Genomic DNA, 22,334 nt, shown 5'->3' with positions numbered 1-22,334 from the left:
AAAGCTAATTAAGTATTTTAGGAAAAAGTGAGAGCAAGAGTTGGTCGCCACACCCTGAGGCCACCAAAAATTTATCCTGACAACCCTAGGCCTAGGATATGCCTACACTGGCAATTGAAGGACAAAACTTTTCTTATTCACAAGTGCTTAAACACCCTCCCTCCCCCAAAAGACAAAAGTTTTGCCATGGAAGTGCCAGTGTGAACAGCGCATTATCAGCGGGAGCACTCTGCTGTCGACAATACGAACCCCGCTCCCAGGGGGTGGAAGTATTTTGTCTGCAAAAGTGCTGACAAACAACGTTTACGCTGCCCGACTTTTAGTGACAGGGCTGTGTCGCTAAAAGCTGTATATTGTAGATAAAGCCCTAGAGTGATAGACTCCAGAAGCTCCAGTTATTTAGTTTACCAAAGAGAAGTTCCTGTGGTGACTTGATCACAGTCTGTAAGTATCGACATGGGGAACAAATATTTAATAATGGGCTCTTCAATCTAGCAGAGAAAGGTCTTACACAATCCAGTTACTGGAAGTTGAAGCTGGACAAATTCAGCCTGGAAACAAGATGTCAATGTTTACGAGGCAGGGGAATTCGCCATGGGAGAAATTTACCAAGGAGTATGGTGGATTCTCCATTGAGTTGGGATGTGTTACTAGATCTGCTGTCGTTCAAACAGGAATTAACTGGGGGCAGTTCTCTGGCGTGTTATCCAGGAGCTCGGCCTTGATCCCTCCTGGCCTGGGAATCTACCAATCTCCGCCATGTCCACTCAGGGGACAGGAATACAATGTGAACAGGTAAACTGAGTTGTGCAGCTTGTTCACAAAAATATTCCCACATTCTCCCTTCCCCCCTGCCACCCTCAGACTCCTGCTGTCAGGACGGGGCACATCTGGGCTAGAGCTCCGCCGTCCTCCAGCAGAGCTCTTCTTCTCCGGGTGTCAGGCACACACTCGGTGGGTCTGGAAGGACCCAGCAACTCGGCAGAAGGTCACCTGCTACAATTGCCTGGCCGCTTTGAACGACTCCGTCTCCATTGAGTGTGGTCACAACTTCTGCCGAGGCTGCCTCACAGCTCACTGGAGTGCTGTCAGCCCTGCTCCAGGAACACATGGTTGAGAGCCCTGGTGGAGAAAATCACAGAGCTCCTCACGGAAAATGATGGAGCTGGTGAGACCAGACAGGCCAGACCAGAGAAAGGGGCCTTGCCCCTATAGGCCCTGGCTCCCACTGGCCCCAGGGTAGGGACTGGCTGGCTCAGGAGGGTTGGAATGGGGTCCGGGGCTCTGATCTCTGGGGGCAGGAGATTGGGTAGCACAGGGGTTGGGGTCTCAAGTCTGATCCTGCTCTCTCCCTCCAGGATGGGCGCCCGGTGCAGCTGGTGCGTCTGGATGAGAAAGGGGACCTGATCCTGGACGAGGAGGCCCTGAGCCGCTGCCTGGAGCAGCGTGGGGTAGGGGACGCCCCCATCTGCCTGGTGTCCATCATCGGGGAGCAGCGTCGGGGCAAATCCTTCCTGATGAACTGCCTGCTGCGCCGGCTCCAGCATACGGTGAGTGGGGACGGGATCCCCAGCTATAGCCCCGCCCCCTGAACCACAGACCCCGCCCTCCCCAGCCCCAGCCCCTGCCCCAGCCCCAGCTCTGTCCTTTGGACCCCAGACCCTGCCTTTCCTAGCCAAAGCCTCGCCCCAGCACCACAGGCCCTGGCTACTCCAACCAGCGTACCCAAACCTCCCAAACCAGGGCCCCATCCATTTCACCACAAACCCCACCCAACCTTGACAGGGCCCCTCCCCTTCAACCACATGCCCCACACAACCCAGCCAGTCCCCTGCCAGTTTCACTGCAGGCCACGTCCCCTACGCCAAAGGCCCCCTCTCACCCACCCTGCAGGGTTACCAGGTCTGAGCCTCGTCCTGCACCCCCAACCCCTCACCTCCCCAGACCCAGCCCCCCACCCCAGCCCGGTGAAAGTGAGTGAGGATGGGGGAGAGCGAGCGACGGAGGGAGGGCAGGGCCTTGGAGAAGGGGCAGGGCAGGGGTGTTCGGTTTTGTGGGATTAGAAAGTTGGCAACGCTACCACCATGGCCCCTCCCTCTGCACCACCAGCCCCACCCTCCAGCCATGGCCCCCCCCGCCCTTGCCCAATAGGGCATTGCCCCCTCACCCAATGTCCCACCCTCTGCACTCTCAGGGCCCCAGACCCAAAGTCCACTCCCTTGTGACGTCCCCTTGGTCACCCCTTACAGGAGGCCACAGATGCGTCATGGATGGGCCGAGAGGATGAGGCCCTGGGGGGATTTGAGTGTACCAATGGGACAGTGACTGTGACAAGGGGAGTATGGATGTGGGACCAGCCCCTCTGGGTCCAGGCCCAGGGGAGGAAGGTGAGTGGGGCAGGGGGGCAGGCAGGGGAATGGGGGATGGGGCAGTAGGGGCAGGCAGGGGAATGGGGGATGGGGCAGTAGGGGCAGGGAATGAGGGTGGTGTGGGAGGAAGATTCAAAGGGGGGCAGAGGGGCTGGAGTAGTGGGGGAGGGGGAGGTGAATGGGGGAGTCTGGGGGTAAAGTCCTGTGTGGGGGCAGGGAGACTGGAGGGGCTGGAGGAGGGGGGAGAGGACTGCCGAGCAAGGGGGTCCCAGCCCTGGGGCTTCCTACAGACACACAGTGGTTGGGGATGGGGGGTGTTCATAGTTTGATCCTCCTCCCCCAGGGCCCATCCCCAGCCAGCGTGCCCAGGGCAGGCCCCAGGGAGCCGGGCAGCGGAGGTGCCAGGGCTGGTCGGGGCGAGGGTGGCGTCAGCACAGGGCACCTGTCGCTGTGGCAGGTGGATCTGTCCGTGTGTCTGTCCCTGCAGGTGGCCGTGTTCCTGGTGGACACCGAGGGCTGCCTGGACCTGCAGCGCCACATGGAGACCAGCATCAAGCTCTCTGTGTTCAGCACATTGCTTAGCTCCTACTGGGTGGGGGCGCCGTGCTGCAGATGGGGTGGGGGGATCAGCAGGGGGTGCCATTCTGTGGGGAGCAAGTGTGGAGCTCAGCAGAGGGCATTGTGCTGTGGAGGGTGGAGCAGGGGCCTCAGTGGCTGGTGCCATTCAGTAGGGAGTTGGGGGGGGGGCTCAGCAGAGGGCACTGTGCTGTGGAGGGTGGGGCGGGGGCCTCAGCAGTGGGTGCCATTCAGTAGGGAGCAGGAGGGGCTCAGCAGAGGGCACTGTGCTGTGGGGGACTGGAGCAGGCACTGTTCTATGGGACTGGGGCAGGTGGCTCAGTAGGGGGATGCTCACCTTTTCTTCTGATTATTTCCTAGATTTTTAACATTTCCAACACGTTTACGCGCACGGAGGCAGATTATTTGGAGGTGGGTAGGGCAGGGGATACACACGGCTCTACTGACACTGACCTGGCAGCCATGTCCCTACTGGCAGCCAGGAGTCCTGGCAGTGTGAGGATTGGAGGGGGGGCTGTCTAGAGGCATTGGGGCTGTTATTGATGATTAGAACGTCCCAGGGATCTCCCCCTAGGCCGGGGTTTGGGTGCAGTGAGTCTGAACAGTGATATAGAACAGTTGTTAATAAAATATTAGTGACCATTGTATTCAAAGTTAATTACCATTATCAGGCAGCTATTGCTCATTAGCCCCATTAGCTCTCGGTGGTTGGTCATCACAGCTGAACACGAGCTCTGCTGAAGATCGGGTGAAGAAGAGATTTCTGTGCCCCAGTCGACTCTTCTAAGTGATGTGAAATGTGCCTGCGAACTCAGGTTGCCGGGAGGGTCGGGAGCCTCATGGCAATGCACGGTGGGTTTGGTGACCCAGAGCTGGGCAGGTGGAGCAAGGGTGTTGCCCAGACAGAGCCGCCCTCAGAAATCAGCGTTTCTCACAGCTGACCGGTTCCAGCAGGGCTTTCTGGTGGGGGGCAGCTCATGCTCAGCCAAGTCAGGGCCTGCAGAGTTAAGGAAACACCCACTCAACCGTACCTCGGTCCCCTGGGACCAACGCACCAGTACACCCGTGATACCCAGCCCCACACTTTGCCTTTGCTGAGTTCAGGGCAGGACCCCCCTGCTCCTTTCCTGCACACAGGCATTGAGCCTGGACAGGAAGGAGCCAGCCCTGGGCACCCTGCATCACTCTGCATTAGGAAGGGTTTGTGATGGGAAAAATGTTCGATTGGAATCTTTCCAACCAACTCTAACCCTGACCCTATGTCCCATTCCCTGGCCTTTCTCTGTGTGCCTCATTCCCCCTCCCCGCATGCCAGGGGCTCTGTGTGCCCCTATTGCCCCTCCCCCATGCTGGAGGCTCTGTGTGCCTCCCATTGTCCCTGTGCAGTACCCAGAAGTTCCTGGTCCCCCGCTTCCCCAGAGTGGCTGGGTCGTTGACTGCTGATGCTACTCTCCAAATCTAAATGGAAATTGGGCTTTCCGGTTTTATGATTTGCCCCCACATCACAGGCGTTCTTCCCACTGATGCCTAGGACATCCTGTGAAATTTGGGAATCAATCAAATGTGGTCTCAAAATGTTATCATGATACAGACAAATGCCACCAAGTTGTGTGTTAGGCATTTTACTTCTCTCAGCCAATCTATAACATCTAAAATTGGTTATTATATATTTATTAATAGCTGCCAGTTATTGGTTGTTTGTGAGTCACTATCTGCTCTCAGCTGTTCGTTATTTAGTACCCACCATTAGCTGTCAGTTGATTTCATAGCGACCATGGGGGAGATGGAAAATAAAAGTTTTGTTGAAAAATGGAAAACTGGAAAATCAGAACGTTTTTATTTCCACTTTAAAAAAAGCAGCCAAGTCATTTACTGGGTTTTGTTCTTGGATTATCAGATTTTGATCTTCTCATCAGTTTAGGAATGTTCTTGATCATTTTTCTGCTCTTCTTTATTGATGATAAGATTTCCGTGTTTGTTTACTGGGCTTCATTTATTAGTGTCTCTCTAGTTAGTTATTCTTTATAAATTTGGGAAATTTAATTTTTTCCCCAAGTTCTGATATTTACTTCTTAGAGACTAACATTTATTTGAGTATAAGCTTTCATGAGCTGGAACCCACTTTGTCAGATGCATGAGGTGGAAACTTCAGTTTGGCAGGTGCATACATACATGTGAAGATGGGTATATTACATTACTATGCGGAGGACCAGTGCTAACGAGATCAATTCAGTCAGGGTGGATGTAGCCCACTCCTAACTGTTGATGAGAAGGTGTGAATACCAAAAAGAGGGAGGGTTACTTTTTGTAGTGAGCTAGCCACTCCCAGTGTCTATTCAGACCCAGACTGATAGTGTCAAGTTTGCATATGAATTCCAGCTCTGGAGTTTCAAACTAAAGTCCATTTTTGAATGTTTTTTTGCTAAAGTATGGCAACTTTCAAGTCTGTCCAGGGAGGTTGAAGTGCTCTCCTACTGGTTTTTGAATGTTACCATTCTTGATATCTGATTTGTGTCCATTTATTCTTTTACATAGAGACTGTCTGGTTTGGCCAGTGTACATGGCAGAGGGGCATTGCTGGCACCTGAGGGCATAGATCACGTTGATAGACGTGCAGGTGAATGAGCCCCTGATGGTGTGGCTGATGTGGTTGGGTCCTATGATGAGGGTCGCTAGACTAGATATGGGGACAGAGTTGGCAACGGGGTTTGTTGCAGGGATTGGTTCCTGGGTTAGTGTTTCTGTGGTGTGGTGTGTAGTTACTGGTGAGTATTTGCTTCAGGTTGGGAGGCTGTCTGTAAGAAGGACTGGCCTGTCTCCCAAAATCTGTGAGAATGACAGATCATTTTCCAGGATAAGTTGTATATCATTGAAGATGTGCTGGAGAGGTTTTAGCTGGGGGCTGTCCGTGATGGCCAGTGATGTTCTGTTATTTTCCTTGTTGGGCCTGTCCTGTAGTAGGTGACTTCTGGGTACCCATCTGGCTCTGTCAGTCTGTTTCCTCACTTCCCCAGGTGGGTACTGTAGTTTTTAAAACACTTGACAGAGATCCTGTTTGAGGGATTGGAACAAAAGTGGTTATATCTTAGGGCTTGGCTGTAGACAATGGATCGTGTGGTGTGATCCGGCTGGAAGCTGGAGGCATGTAGGTAAGTATAGCGGTCAGTAAGTTTCCGATATAGGGTGGTTTTTATACGTCCATCACTTATTTGCACTGTAGTGTCCAGGAAGTGAATCTCTTGTGTGGACTGGTCCAGGCTGAGGTTGATGGTAGGGTGGAAATTGTTGAAGTCCCAGTGGAATTCTTCAAGGGCCTCCTTCCCGTGGGTCCATATAATGAAAATGTAATCAACATAGAGCAAGTAGAGGAGAGACACTTGGGGACAAGAGATGAAGAAACGTTAGTCTAAGTCAGCCATAAAGATGTTGGCATACTGGGGCCATGCGTGTACCTGTAGCAGTGCCACTGACTTGAAGGTATAAATCGTCCCCAACTCTGAAATAGTTGTGGGTGAGAACAAAGTCACAAAGCTCAGCCACCAGGTGTGCCATGACATCATCAGGGATACTGTTCCTGATGGCTTGTAGTCCATCTTTGTGTGGAATGTTGGTGTAGAGGGCTTCTACATCCATAGTAGCCAGGATGGTGTTTTCGGAAGATCACCAGTGGGTTGTAGTTTCCTCAGGGAGTCAGTGGTGTCTCGAACATAGAGCTAGAAGTACTGGTAGCGCTGGTAGGGCCTGAGGAGAGAGTCCACATAGCCAACAATCCTGCTATAACGGTGCCAATGCCTGAGATGATGGGCCATTTGTTAGTCTTTAAGTTGCCACAGGACTCCTCGTTATTTTTGTTGAAACAGACTAATACGGCTACCCCTCTGAAACTATTTACTTCTTGTTTGTTTGTTTATTTCACTATTGGTTTTCTGCCTTTGACTATTCATTTTCTAATTTTGACTTGGTTTTGTGACCTGGATCTGGTTTTCATCCTTCAGTTACTGGTTTTCTGTTTTTGCTATTGGTTTTCTGATTTCAGTTACTACTTTTCAAACTTTAATTACTGGATTTCTGGGTTCAGTTATTGGTTTTCTGATATTGATGACTAGTTTTCTTTTTTTACTTTCATATCTGATTTTCAGATTTCAATTGCTGGTTTTGACTCTTTGACTTTTTAATTATTATTGTTTTTGGACTTTGATTACTGATATCTTACTTTGATTACTGGTTTTCTGTCTTTAATTACCATGATTAGTGGTTTTCTATTTTTTACCTCTGGTTTTCTGACATTAATTATTAGTTTGCTAATTTTTCTAAGTGATTGTCTGATTTCTTTCACTGCTTTTCTGGTTTCAGTGACTGGTTTTCTGATTTCAATGGCTAGTTTTCTGCTTTTGATTACTTTTCTGACTACAGTTGTTGGCTTGATGAGTTCAGTTATTGGCTTTCTGTGTCTTCAATGATTGTTTTTCTAAAACCTACTACTGGTTTTTCTTTTATATCTGTTGCTGCTTTTATATCTGTGATTGTGATGGTTGAGTTATTTGGTGTTTGAAACTGTTTTCTCTCTCATTTAATCAGTTTTCTCTCTTCAGTGATCAGTTTTCACTTAACATTGTTCGGCTTTTGGTTAGTTTCAGTGGCATTTATGTCACTTGTTTATTTTGGGTCACAAAACTTGATTCATCACCTTTTGTCAACTGTGTGGGGATGTTTTATTCACTATGGAAACATTTTTCCTTGTCTGTCTCTCTGTCTGCTTCTCAGATGTTCATTCAGGTTGCGAAGGAGGTCGGAGAGACCTGCAATCTGACCCCAATCCAAGTGAGTCCTCGTTTTCCATCACCCCTGACAAAGGGGTACAATGCTGTTACCACTTCCCCTTCCCGTCACCTGAACTGATGCTGATTATTCATCATCTCTATTCCCAGAGCACATCAGTGCCCCCATCCTAGACCCAGACCCTGTTGTGCCAGGCACTGGACAAACCCAGAGCAAACAGCCAGTCCCCACCCCCACCGTTCTCCCTCCACCCCCACATCATGCCCAGGGTCTCGGTGTCGGTGGCTGGGTTGGACGACAGCAGACTCCAGCTCCGGTCTCCTCTCTGTGCCCAGAGCCCCGTGTGACCCTTCTCCTGTGCTCTCTGTTGCAGCGTCTGGACCTGTTGGTGCGAGACTGGCAGCTTTCCGGAGCCTTTGGTGTGGATGGGGGACAGGAGTATCTCAGAGACATCACACAGGTAATGATCAGAGTCGGGCACCACGTGTGTTCATGGAAACAGCAAAAGTCGGCCTGGGGCAGAGCTGAACGGTTCCATGGCAGGTCAGATTTCTCTCTGACTGTCACAAATGTCACTTTGACTCCCACAGGACCTGGAGGCCTCTGCTGAACAGCCCCTGACGTTGGGAGCCCTGAAGACGAGCAGCACCTGGTGTTACCTACTGCCCCATCCTGGCACTGGGTTCACCAAGAGCAGGGCAGGGACGCCAGGTGGTAAGAGACCCCCATCTTCTCCCCTCTCACCCCCTGCACTGCTCCCACAGCCCCCCATCCCCTCATGCACAGCCCTCACCCTCATCCCTGCCCCCATCTCCCCTCCTCTGCTGCCCCCACCCCAAAATCCCAGTTCTCACTCACCCACCTTGGCTTAGAATTGACTGTACTGCCCACTGCACAGAGATGCTGCTGGTTCCCCCGTTTGAGGCCTTCAAGTCTCCCCCCCATCACCAGATGGAGACAATTGACTCCTCCACCACTGCCATTTCTCCAGCTCCCGCAACCCCACTGCTCCCCCATTTTTCCCCAGGCAGTGTGTGTGGGGAGGAGGGGAGTTGCTAAGCAGCTGTTGCCCAGAGACAGAATCTCATTTCCTGTTTCACAAACCAGCTCCCACATCCCCCATTTAACTAGTGTCCTACCCTGGGTGCCTGGGTCCCTCCCGGATGCCTGGGTCCTTTTCCCCCCTGCAGCTGTGGATGAGGATTTCCAGCAGTACCTGTGTGACTACATCAGCACCATCATGTGCTCAGCAGGGACACACGTCCGGACGGACCGAGCTGGGCAGAGACTGACCGGGGCTCAGCTGGCTGCCAGGATGAAGGTGGGAGAGTGGAGTCTGCTAAAGGGTAGGGGGTCCTGGATGGTCGCCATGTTACAGAAAGCAGGACAGGGGGCTCAGCAGGGAGTGCTGTGCTGAAGGGAGTGGGGAGTGGGGCTCGGTAGGGGGTGCTGTCCTGAAGGGAGTGGAGAGGGGGGCTCGGTAGGGGGTGCTGTGCAGCAGGGAGCAGAATGGGAGGCTCGGTAGGGGGCATTGTGCTGCAGGGAGGTGGGTGGGCAGCTGGCCAAGCAGTGGGCTGAGCTGTCCCCGATCCCAGCTCCCCCGGGTGTTATTCCCCGCAGGACATCTCCCGATACTTGAAGACCAAACGCTACGACTTCTCCTCCCCTGTGAAGGTACCAGGTCACCCCTGCCCCCACCTCTCTCTTTCCAGTCTGGAACTCGGGGGTGGGAATTGGTTCTATTGACACTGAGCCCCCAGTCCTCCTGCCATTGGCCAATCACACTAGGACATAAGGGGGCACCACAACAGCTCCCCCAAATGTCCTGATCAGGAGTTCCCAACCCCCAAGAGATAAGGGGACCCCAGGGAGCATGGATAGAGAACCATCCCCCTCCACTGGGGTAGCAGTAATCTGGCCATGGCTATGGGGTGGCTGGGTGGGGCTTGGCACCTTGCTCTGAGGGAATGTACCGGGATCGGGGGCCAATGGGGAGGTGGTAGCAGTGAGTGGGGTCCTGGAGGAATGGGAAGAAGATGATCGGGGGAGGAGGGGTGTGCCCAGTTCATGGATGGTCCTGTCCCCACCCCTGCACTATCCCCTCACAGATGACTGAGACTTTTGCAGCGATGAGACAGGAGTTTAACAGCAGAGCAGTAGAAGCCACCAGGAGGGAATATGAACAATTTGTGCAGAATCAGGTGAGCACAGAGGGGCTGTGGGTCGGGAGTGAGGGGCCCCGGCAGAGCTGCGGGGGGAAGGGGGGCCTGGGCTGGGCTGGGCTAACAGGAAGCCGCGGGTCAGGAGTGAGGGGCACCAGTAGAACTGGTGGGGGGCAGGACTGGGCTAGCAGGGGGCTTACAGTTGACATTGAGGATGCTGTGGTGCAGCGGCACCCCCTGTGTCTGGGTAACGCTAGTGCCTGTCCTGAATGGCCGATCTCTTCCCCCTCCCAGCAGGACTGTGACCACGAGAACATGAGCAGCTGCCTGAGGGTGACGCCCCTGGAGATGCAGCGACGGCTGGAGGGGAAATGCCAGGAGCTGCTGGAGCGCTGCCGGGGGGAGCTGCAGGGCGAGGACCCCCAGAAACAGATGGCCCTGGAGGGGCTGGAGCAGGGGTTGGCCAGCAAGATGACCCAGTTCCTGTCGGACTACAGGCAGCGCTATGAAGTGAAGAAGGCCATGTGGTTGGACCTGTGCATCGGGGCGGTGGGGGGGCTCAGTTGTTGGGGCGGGCATTGGCATTGGAGTGGCTGCCGCTGTGGTGGCTGTGGAGGAAGCAGTGGCCATCACGGTCGGGGTGGGGGGCTGTAGCATGATTGGGGGAGCTGTGGGCAGCAAGCTGGCGGCCTGGTTAGTAGAGAAGTTTGCCTGGATCAAGAGAGGCAGCAACACTCCAGGACAGAAGGACAAGGGAGAGGGCGAGGCAGGATATTCGGATCAGGACCCCTGCTGCGGGGGCGGGGGAGGGAGACATAGTGAGAAGAAAAACCATCACACCTTACCCTGATACTGTCCCAGCCCTGAGCACTGGGAGCCTCTGTGTGCAAGGAGATTAGATAGATAGATAGATAGATAGATAGATAGATAGATAGATAGATAGATAGATAGATAGGTTTGTTAATGGGAATAGATGAAAACAATTTACAACAGGTAGCTAGATTTCGAGAGGACACATCTTGACTGACATACAGTGGGGTCACCGAGATCAGAATCCAGCCCTGACCCCATCGATGTCAGTTGATAAATAACCTGGCTCTGGATCCTGTGCTCCGAGTCTCCCCCTGCATCCCTCAATCACAAGTTTCATGAGTTTTCATTCTCAACAAGAGGGAGAAAAATTGATTCTCATATTTTGCGGGGGTTTTTAATATTTTCTCCTCCCCGATACAGTGTGTGTGCAGAGGGGAAAATTTGGGGGTAATTCCCCCTCATTTCCCCACTGATTTGAAAACAATCCAAATGGGTGAGGGAGGTTAGAAACCCCCAAAATCTCAATCCAACTGTTTTCCGTTTAGTCTCACCCCAGATATACCTGCCATTAGACAGTTGCATTAGAGCAGGAGGGGACACCATAACAGCCCCCCCCAAATGTCCTGATCATGGCTCCCCAGCCCCCAAGCCTCTGAGACATAAGGGGACCCCCAGGAGCCCAGCCTGAGAATGCTAATGTGGCCATGGCCGTGGGGTCACTGGGGGGCTGCTCCAGGCACTGGGAGAATGTGGGGTTGGAGATTGAGTGGGGAGCTGACAGCAACAATCAGGGCCCTGCAGGATTGGGGAGAAGGTGGTTAGTGAGGGGAGGGAGACTCCCAGTTCAGAGATGGTCCCGTCCCAACCTCCGCCCTGTCCCCTTTTCTCCCACAGATGGCCGAGACAGAGGAGAAAAACAGCAGAGCAGTAAAAGACGCCAGGGAGGAATATGAAGAATTTGTGCAGGAGCAGGTGAGTGCAGAGGGACTGCGGGTTGCGAGTGAGGGGCACCGGCAGTGCTGGGTGGGCAGGGCCGGGCTATCAGGGGGCTGTGGGTTGGGGTTAAGGGGCACTGGTAGAGCTGGAGGGAGCAGGGCTGGGATAGGAGAGTCTGCAGGTCAGGTTTGAAGGGGCTTTGGCTTTGTGAGGCAGCAGCCCCTGTGGCTGGGTAACGCTAGTGCCCGTCCCTAATGGCCAATCTCTCCCCCATCCCGGCAGTACCGTGACCACCAGAGATTGATTCCCCGCCTGTGGGTGAGGTCTTCAGAGATGCAGCAACGCCTGGAGGGGAAACGCCAGAAGCTGCTGGAGCACTGCCGGAGGGAGCTACAGGGCGAGGACCGCCAGAAACAGGCAGCCCTGGAGGAGCTGGAGCAGAGTCTGAACAAGCGGATGGAACAGTTCCTGCGGGACTACGATCAGCTCTTAAACGAGAAGCTCAGGGATGCCGTGAAGGACGGTGCTGTGCTAATAGCGACCGGACTTATTTTACAACGCTTCAGGCTATTCTAACTGTGACTGCTGTGGGGGTGCACAAAACTGTAAGGCAACAGATAGATAGATAGATAGATAGATAGATATAAACAACTTACCACAGGTAGCTAGATTTCAAAGGGACACAAACTGATTGATTTGCAGCCAGGTCACCAAGATCAGAATCGAGCTCTGACCCCATCGATGTCAGTCAATAAATAATTTTGCCCTGGATCCTGTGCTCTGAGCCGGCTCCTGCATCCTTCAGTTGCAATTTTCATTGCTTTTCATTTTCTAAAACAGCGAGGGAAATAGATTTTCCTATTTTGGGGTTTCTCACATGAGCTTTCTCAGGAAGTGCCAAGGCAAATCTCCCAAGACGTGAGGAGTCCAGTCCTTCAGGCTCTCCAGCCTCATTTCCAGGAGATCCCTCAGCTTGAGCTTCCCGTTTCTGAACTTTCTGAGCCTTAGCTTGGACAGGACGATCTTCATGGCTCCTGTTCTCCCTACAGACAGAAATGGAGGTGTTACCCCCTGGGATGGCGTCACAGCTTAGGGCCAGCAGCACCTTGGCTTCCTCTTGGCCGCTCTGTTCCCAGGATTTAGGCCTCCAGCTTTCATCTCCCTGCATGGACAACATGTCTAATAGGCAGGGGAAGGCTGAACCTCCCCAAACAGCCCTGCGTGGCCCCATCCACGCTCTGTCCTGTTGTGTGTCTGAGTTAATGACTTGAGATTGTTGAATTGACAGGCTCAATTGAAATTATTAAATCTAAGATTATTAATCAGAGATTAGAACAGCATTATATAGAATACAGAAATAAGTAGATACATCACCACCCTCTGTTGTCAGACTCAGAGCAGGATATGTGTCAGTTTTCATTGCACCAACCAAAGTTTTCATATCATTTTCATTATAAAGGAAACCTAGCTGCCAAGAATATTCTCCCAGAAACATATTTGCAATGTCATTTCTATACAGTCTCAGTTTACCTGACTCATGTCAGAAGGCATGATTATTTACAGCTGGGAAGACTAACAATCCTTCAAGTTAATATCGCTCAGTGTGTCTTTCTTGCCCCACAATCTTTTTTCCATGTTGATTTCCCCAACACAAAACATCTGCTATAATAATCTCTTATTAGTTTCCCTGGTCTGCATACTCTCATGTCAGCATTTTATATATACTTTAAGGAGATAGGTTCCAAGAATATCTAGCGGTTTGTAGACATGAAGGCACCCTGGGGTTATTAAATACAGCATAATGAATAAATTCCTGAATAGGTTACTTATTGGTCAAGACGAGTGTTCTAAGCCTTGGAATCCAGACATGCTCTTTGTTAAAGATAAAAGATTCTGAAGGCAACGGGGACATGGGGTACCTGGGGCTGACCTGTGCTGGGGGGGGCTGGTGACATTGGGGCTGTGCCACCCAGCGCTCCAGGGCTGGGGGAGTGGGGAGGTCATGCATCACCTGCCACTCTGAGGCTGTGGGGGATCTGCGCGTTGTCCAGTGCTCGAGGGCTGGGGCAGGGGTTGGCAGCCATGAGAGGGGGGGAATCGAGGCTTGGGGGGGAAAGGAGAGGGAGGAGAGGGGCCTCAGGTGGAATGAATGGGCCAGGCCAGGGGCTAGCCTCCCCAAGCCTGTGGTTCACCCACTGCCCATCCCTCCCTGGGGAGGAATCACCCCACACTCCCACTCACAGACGGGGGAAATAGCTACAACCCCAGTGGTGATTCCGACTGAGGCTGGATCTGGACCTGAGCCCTCCCACACTCACCACCGGCAGCTGAGGCTAGTGTGTGAATACAGGGACAGGCACCAGCCTTCTCCAAACACCGGCTCATTTAATATCAGCAGAGGGGCCCAAAGCCTAAGAAGCAAAGGGATCTCACTCATCCAACTGTTCACAACCCTCTGTCTCAGCTAACACTGAGGGAGGCTTCCCTTATCCAGACCCCAGGCCCCACTTCTGAGGCTGGGTGTCCCGCACTGAAGTGTAGGTGGTGCAGCCTCATGGTCAGAGCAGGAGTCTGGCCTAGTGGTTAAAGCAGAGCCAGAGGGCAGCAGCGGAGGTGTGGTCGGGAGGCCAGCCAAGGGTAAGAGCCAGGGGTTCACAGGCAGGCAGGGCGTAGGGCTGGTGTGGAGCAGCCAAGGGGTGAAGCCGGGGCTGGACAGGAAGCAGGTCAGGTGCAGCTAATACACGAAGTATTTGTAAAATAGTCCTGGCATCTTCCACAGGTGGACAATACACCAAGGACAGGCTGTAGGTTGGATGCAGGTGGACACATTGGATGGAACAACCACAGGAATCTGAAGGGCCCTGACTAACTTCCTCATCGGCCAAATCAGCAGGTGGCCAAGGATGGAATAGTCATGGAGACCCAGCTCTTGTTTCCCTACTGGGGCAGAGGGGGTCTGGGTTGGGAGAGAGGCCGTGGGGATGTTCTCTGGACTCTACCTCATGATCTTTGTTGGGCGAAGTCGTTGGAGCTTCAGATCTGCTCCCATCCACTGACGCGGGAAGTCCTGGTGTCTTGGCTCTGCTCCCCACTGTGAAGACGTCAGAGTCTGGAGTCGCTCCATCTAAGGGATCCAGAGGAGAAGCCTCCTTAGGTGCCCTAGTCCTTCCCAGCGTCCCTGTCTCCTCAGTGTCAGTCTCCCACAGCCCCACATTAGATGAGGTGAAGGTGTAGGACAGACAAAGAGAGCATGAACCAAGGCAGAGCCATGCAATGGGGGGATGGGGGTGGTGCAGCCCAGACACCAGGGTGATGGGAGTGCTGGACACGCACAAGAGATTCCACTCTATACACCACAGATCAAACCTCTAACCCTTTGCAGAACTGAAGCAACCAGACCCAAATCCTTCCCCAAGAACCCCTACAATCTTAACCCCCAAACCTGTTGTCAAACCACATCCACCAACCACAGACAGGAATAGAACCCAGGAGCTCGGACTCATTTCCCCCCACCAACACGCTGGACCCCACTCCCCTTCTAGTGCTGGGGAGAGAACCCAGTAGTCCTGATTCCCAGCCCGCCCCCTTGCCTGCTTTGTTCGAACCCAGTAGAGCATATTTCTACTGTAAAGCTCGCTGTGGGCATCTCCCAACCTCACAACATATTTCAGAAACACACACAGAGCAAAACTTCCTAACTTCACATACAATGACAGCACATCCAATCCAACAGGTTATTAATGTTCAACAGATCAAGACATTTTAAATGATACCTCACAAGGCATGCATAATACAAAACATCATATCACTGTGGTGAATACTGCGTGCTACTGTGAGATACAGGGTTCCAGAGTGTCACAGTATGTCGTGGCCAATGGCAGTAAACGTTAGAAGGTCCCAGAGATCTTGCCCAGGCCAGAGTTGGGGTGCAGTGAGTCTGAACAGTAATACATCCTCAGTAATTAATAAAATATTAGTGACCGTCGTATTTCCAGTTAATTACCATTACCTGGCAGCTATTACTCATTCACCTCGTTAACTCTCCCTGGTTGGTTTTTACAGCTGAGTGCCAGCTCTGCTGCAGATCCAGTGGAGAAGAGATTTCTGTGTCCCGTTCAACTCTCCCAAGTGATCTGAAATGCGCCTGTGGACTGAGATTGCTCGGAGGGTCGGGGAGCCTTGTGAGAGCGCGTTGGGTTTGGTGACCCAGTGCTAGGGCAAGGGGAAGAAGGGATGCCACCTTCCCCAGAGCAGTTGGCTCATTGGCTTCTGATGCTGCTCACCAGATCTAAATGGAAATTAGGTTTTTCCAGTTTTCTTATTTTCTCCTGAATCAGTAGAGTTCTTCCCACTGATGCCTAGGACGTCCACTGAAATTTGGGAATTGATCAGATGTGGCTCAAAAAGTTATCACGATACAGACAGACAAAGAGAAATGCCATTGAGTTGTGTGTCAGGCCTTCTACTTTGTTTGACCGATTAATTAACATCTATAATTGGTGATTATATATTCATTAATAGCTGCCAGTTATTGATTATTTTTAGTCACTGTCAGAGTTCCCTCCCCACTCTGAACTCTGGGGTATGGATGTGGGGACCTGCATGAAAGACCCCTAAGCTTATTTCTACCAGCTTAGGTTAAAACTTCCCCAAGGCACAAATCCTTTCCTTGTCCTTGGACAGTATTGCTGCCACTACCAAGTGATTTAGACCAAAATTCAGGGAAAAGGCCACTTGGAGTCCCTGTCTCCCAAAAATATTCCCCCAAGCCCCTTCACCCCCTTTCCTGGGGAGGCTTGAGAATGATGCGAGTACCGACCAGACCCTGTCTCTAGGACACTGAAAATCAAATAGGTTCTTAAAGGAAGAACTTTCTTTAAAGAAAAAAGTAAAAGAATCACACCTGCCAAATCAGGATGGAAGGTAACTTTACAGGGTAATAAAAAGATTTAAACACAGAGGATTCCCCTCTAGGCTCAGCTTCAAAGTTACAAAGAAATAAGAATAAAACTCCCTCTTAGAACAGGGAAAATTCACAAGCTAAAACAAAAGATAATCTAACACATTTCCTTGCCTTTACTTACAATTTCTGTAATTTTATCTGTATATTTCAGGTATGTTTTTAGGAGATGTTTTACCTGCTCAGTCCAAACAAACCTCTCCTCCCCCACCACCCTGATTTGAAAGTATCTTCTCCCCCTATTGGTCCTTTTGATCAGGTGTCAACCAGGTTATTTGAGCTTTTTAACCCCTTACAGGTAAAGTGATTCTGTACCTCTGGCCAGGAGGGATTTTATGTTACTGCATACATAAAGGTTGTTACTCTTTATATTTGTGATAGTCACCATTTACTGTCAACTGTTCATTATTTAGTTCCCACCATTAGTTGTCAATTGTTTTCATGGTGACAATGAGGGGAGATGGAAAATAAAAGTTTTGTGGAAAAATGGAAAACTGACAAAATCGGAATGTTTTCATACAAATTTCCACTTTCAAAGAACAGCCGAGCATTGGCATTTCTTGGGTTTCTCTCTGCATGTTTTTGGTTTCCACTCATTTCTCAGGTTTTGATCTTCGATTTTCTGTCTTTGGTTTTCAGTTCTTGTTCATTGTGTTTTGGTCCATGGTTGTCAGTTTTGTGGCTTTAGTTATCACATTACATATTTCATTCATTGGGTTTCATTCTTTGATTATCGGATTTTGATCTGCTTGCCAGTTTGGGTGGTTGTTTTCGATTTTCTGCTTTTGTTTATTGATGACAAGATTTCAGTGTTGGTTTACTGGGCTTCACTTCTTAGTGTCTCTCTACTGATTATTGACTTTCAGTTTTCTTCATAAATTGGGAGGTGTTAAAATTTGTTTCCCAGTTCTGCTCTTCACTTTTTCTTCACTATTGTTTTCTGCCTTTGACTATTTCCTTTTCTAACTTTGACTTGATGTTGTGACCTTGATAAGTGGTTTTCTGTTTACTGGATTTCTGTTTTGGCTCTTGGTTTTCTGATTTCAGTTTCTACTTTTCTGACTTTGATTACTAGACTTCTGCTTTCAGATATTGCTTTTCTGATGTTGATTCCTGGTTTTCTATCTTTGACTTTTGGGTATTTTGACTTCAATAGCTGGTTTTCTGACTTCAATAGCTGGTTTTGGCTCTTTGTTGGTTTCCTTGACTTCAAATACTTTTTTTTATTGTTGGCTTTCAGTGTTTGCTTCCTGATATCTTTCTTCCATTACTGGCTGTTTGGCTTTGATGGCGATCATTAGTGATTTTCTATTTTTGACCATTGATTTTCTGACAATTCTTAGTTTGCTAATTTTGCTAAGCGATTGTCTGATTTCCTTCACTGCTTTTCTGGTTTTAATAACTGGTTTTCTGATTTCAATGGCTAGTTTTCTGCTTCTCATTATTTCTTTTTGGACTCCGATTATTTGCTGCTGAATTCCATTATTGGCTTTCTGTGTCCTCGATGACTGCTTTTCTATAATCAACTAATGGGTTTTCTGAGTTCAGTTATTGCTTTTATATCCGTAGGGGGGAGGGATAGCTCAGTGGTTTGAGCATTGGCCTGCTAAACCCAGGGTTGTGAATTCAATCCTTGAGGGGGCCATTTAGAGATCTGGGGTACAAATCTGTCTGGGGATTAATCCTGCTTTGAGCAGGGGGTTGGACTAGGTGCCTTCCAATTCTGTGATTGTGGGTTTTGAGTTGTTGGTATTTGAAACTACATTTTCTCTTTTCATTTCATCAATTTTCTCCTTCAGTGATCAGTTTTCACTTCACATTGTTCAGTTTCAGTGGCATTTATTTCACTTGCTTCTTTGCAGCAAGGGAGATTTAGGTTGGACATTAGGAAAAAGTTTCTAACTGCAGGGTGGTTAAACACTGGAATAAATTGCCTAGGGAGGTTGTGGAATCTCCATCTCTGGAGATATTTAAGAGTAGGTTAGATAAATGTCTATCAGGGATGATCTAGGCAGTATTTGATCCTGCCATGAGGGCAGGGGACTGGACTCGATGACCTCTCGAGGTCCCTTCCAGTCCTAGAGTCTATAAATCTATGGTTTCACCAATCTTGTTTGGTCACCTTTAGTCACTAAGGGGAGATGTTTTAGTTCAAGACAGAAAATATTTTCTTTCTCTCTCTCTCTGCATCTCAGATATTTGTTCATGTTGGAAAGGAGGTTGGTGAGACCTGCGATCTGCTGCCAATTCAGGTGAGTCCTCATTTCCCATCACCCCCAAAGTGGGAGTAAAATGCTGGTTCCACCCCCCTCTCCCATCACCCCACTTTATTCTTATTATTCATTGTATCTATTGCCAGAGCACCTCAACCCCCCCCCCATCCTAGAACAGGACCCTGTTGTGCCAGGTGCTGGACAAACCCACAGCAAACAGCCAGTCCCTGCCCCCATTATTCTCCTTCCATGCCCATGGCGTGCCCAGAGGCTCAGTGTCGGTGGCTGGGTTCGGCGGCAGCCTCCAGCTCTGGTCTCCTCTCTGTGCCCCCAGCCCCAGCCTGACCCTTCTCCTGTGCTCTCTGTTGCAGGGACTGGACCTGTTGGTGCAAGATTGGCAGCTCTCTGGAGCCTACGGCGTGGATGGGGGGCAGATGTACCTCAGAGACATCACACGGGAAATGATCAGAGCTGGGCATCATGTGTGTTCATCGAAGACGCAAACTCCGGCTTTGGGGTGGAGCTGAATGGTTCCCTGGCGGGTCTGATTTCTCGCTGACGGCCACAAATGTCACTTTGACTCTTCCAGGAATTGGAGGCTTCTGCTGAGCAGCCTCTGGTGTTGGAAGCCGTGAGGCCAAGAGGCACCCGGTGCTACCTACTGCCCCATTCACCAAGAGCAGGGCAAGGGTGCCAGGCGGTGAGATGCCCCATCCCTGCCCCATATCTCCCTCGTATCACCCACCACCACCTCCATCCCTGGCCTCGTCTCCCCCTCCTGCGCTACCCCTCACCCCTATCTGTGCCCCATCTCCCCCTCCTGCACTGCCCCCACATCAAAATCCCAGTGCCCAGCTCACCCCCCTTGACTTAGAATTGACTCTAGTTCCCACTGCACAGGGGCCTTCACAAGACTCTGTGCAGGGGGAGGGAACATGTGGGGGGCACTGCTGGGAGGATGCTGCTGGGTCCCCACTTTTCAGTCTTCATGGGTCCCCTGGAACTACTCTTTGGAAACTACTGACCCTCGTCTGCTGCAGCCTCTCCCTGTCCAACTCCTGCTGCTCTCCCATTTTCTCCCAGGCAGCGTGTGTGTGGGGGGTGTGCTAAGCAGCTGTTGCCCAGAGAGGAAAACTCATTTCCTGTGGCAGAAATCAGCCCCCCCATCCCCCATTTAACTTGTGTCCCACTCCAGATGCCTGGGTCCCTCCCGGATACCTGGGCCCTTTTCTCCTGCAGACATGGACAAGGATTTCCGGCAGTACCTGTGTGACTACGTCACCACCGTGGTGCGCTCAACAGGAACACATGTCCAGATGGACCAAGCCAGGCAGGTGCTGACGGGGGCTCAGCTGGCTGCCAGGATCAAGGTGGAAGAGTGGGGTCTGCTAAAGGGAAGGGGGATAGGATGGGATACAGCAAAAGAGGCTGCTGGGAGCGGGTGGGGGGCTCAGCAGGAGACGGGCTGAGCCGTCCCCGATCCCAGTTCCCCCAGGCCTTATTCCCTGCAGGGCGTCTACCAATATTTGAAGACCAGACGCTATGACTTCTCCTCCCCCATGAAGGTACCAGGTCGTCTCTTCCCCCTTCTCTCTATCCAGCCTAGATTTTGGGGGTGGTGGGGACTGGTTCTATTGGCCATTGACTCCCAGTCCTCCCGCCATTGGCCAATTGCATTAGGGCAGGAGCGGACACCACAATAGCTCCCCCAAATGTCCTGATCAGGGTTCCCTGCCCCCAACCACTTGAGAGATAAGGGGACTCCCTGGGACCCAGCCAGAGAACCAGCCCCCTCCACTGGGGTAGCAGAAATGTGGCCATGGCTGTGGAATCGTTAGAAGGGGCTGCCCTGGCCCTGGGGGAGTGTGGGTAGATCGGGGGCCAATGGGGAGGTGATAGCTAGAAGCAGGGTCCTGGAGGAATGCTGGGAGAAAGTGGTGAGTTGAGGGGGCTCTCAGTCCAGAGATGGGCCTGTCCCCACCCCCACCCCATCCCCTCTCCCCCCACAGATGGCCGAGACATTTGCAGCAATGAGATAGGAGACAATCAGCAAAGCAATAGAAGACACCAAGAAGGAATACCAACAATTTGTGCAGGACCAGGTGAGTGCAGAGGGGCTGCAGGTCGAGAATGAGGGGCACCAGCAGAGCTCAGGGGTGGGGGATCCCAAGGCTGGGCTAGGAGAGAGCTGCTGGTCAGGGTTGAGGGGCAGCGGTAGAGCTCTGGGGAGCATGGCTGGGCTAGCAAGGGGCTGCCAGTGCATGTGGGAGTATCTACCCTGTGGCTGGCTAGTGCTAGTGCCAGTCCCCAATGGCCAATCTCTTACTCCTTCTGGCAGGACCGCGGCCACCAAAGCATGATCCCCTGCCTGAGCGTGAAGCCTGCGGCGATGCAGCAATGGCTGCAGGGGAAATGCCAGGAGCTGCTGAAACGCTGCCATGGGAACATGCTGGGCGAAGACCCCCAGAAACGGGTTGCCCTGAAGAAGCTGGAGCAGGAGCTGGGCAAGAAGACATCCCAGTTCCTGACCGCCTACGAGCAGCGCTTTAAAGAGAAGAAGGCCGTGCAGTTGGGCCTCACCATGGGGGGGGGGCATCCTCGCTGCTGTGGATGTGCGTATCGGGGCAGGTATTGGTATAGGTGTGGCTGCAGCCATAGTAGCAGTAGGGGAAGCAGTAGCCATTGGGGTCAGGGCAGGGGGCATTGGCCTGATGGAGGGGGCTGTCGGCAGCAGGGTTGGGGCCTTGATAGGACAGAAGACAGCCCAGAATACAACACGCACCAATGCCCCCGGGCAGGTGGACGAGGCGGAAAGCAGGGCAGGGTATTCAGATCAGGAACCCCTGCTGTGGGGGGACAGATAGTGGGGAAGAACCATCACCCCCCACCCTGGGCAAGACTGTGTCCCAGCCCTCAGCACTGGGACACTCTGTGTGAAAGGGGTTAGATAGATAGATAGATAGATAGATAGATAGATAGAGGGGGTATCTGGGGATGGATAGATGGATAGATAGATAGATAGATAGATGGATAGATAGGGTGTATGGGGATAGACAGATAGATAGATAGATAGATAGATGGATAGATACCCTTCTGCAGTCAGAGTTAGCAGGAACAAGGGCCGGGTTCAGTATCCAGGGGTTCCTTTTCAATAACACAATGCAAAACCAGCTTGAGTTCCCACCCAGTGACCTGGGACAATTACATACCATCCCCCGGGTGCCTCTAAGAGGCAATACTTCCCCTCTCGCAAGCACAGAGTCTGAGTGTAGCAAAAGCCTTTTAATAAAGGAGGGAAATAATGCAGCATTATGTGGGGAAACACCACAGACAGGATTCATAACACAAACCATGAGCAAAAGACACACCCCCAAGTAAGCTGGGCAGTGTCCTTTTCCCCTCAGGGTCTTAAGTCCAGAAACTCAACAGTCACCCCACCCACAGTTTCTGTCCTTGGTCAGTGCAGCCCCAAAGTTCAGAAGTTCATCTGCAGAGTTTACCTCCCAGTCTGAGTGGAAAAGGGTGG

General features: G+C 51.5%; 1 protein-coding gene across 1 annotated transcript; it reads left to right on the top strand.

The window, feature by feature from the left end:
* Positions 1–377: 377 nt before the first annotated feature.
* On the top strand, positions 378–12,960 carry LOC116815527 (RING finger protein 112-like). The gene is made up of 15 exons (XM_032763957.2): positions 378–444; positions 675–795; positions 1,359–1,550; positions 2,250–2,387; positions 2,857–2,961; positions 3,306–3,356; positions 7,710–7,766; positions 8,098–8,184; positions 8,315–8,438; positions 8,915–9,045; positions 9,345–9,398; positions 9,833–9,925; positions 10,181–10,396; positions 11,594–11,671; positions 11,918–12,960. The coding sequence occupies exons 2-15, from the start codon at positions 760–762 to the stop codon at positions 12,209–12,211; spliced, it is 1,656 nt and encodes a 551-aa protein (XP_032619848.1). The 5' UTR covers positions 378–444; positions 675–759; the 3' UTR covers positions 12,212–12,960.
* The last annotated feature ends 9,374 nt before the right edge of the window (positions 12,961–22,334 follow it).

Source organism: Chelonoidis abingdonii, chromosome 4 (genome assembly GCF_003597395.2).
Source record: "Chelonoidis abingdonii isolate Lonesome George chromosome 4, CheloAbing_2.0, whole genome shotgun sequence".
NCBI classification, from domain to species: domain Eukaryota; kingdom Metazoa; phylum Chordata; order Testudines; family Testudinidae; genus Chelonoidis; species Chelonoidis abingdonii.
This window is presented reverse-complemented; position numbering and strand designations above follow the sequence as displayed.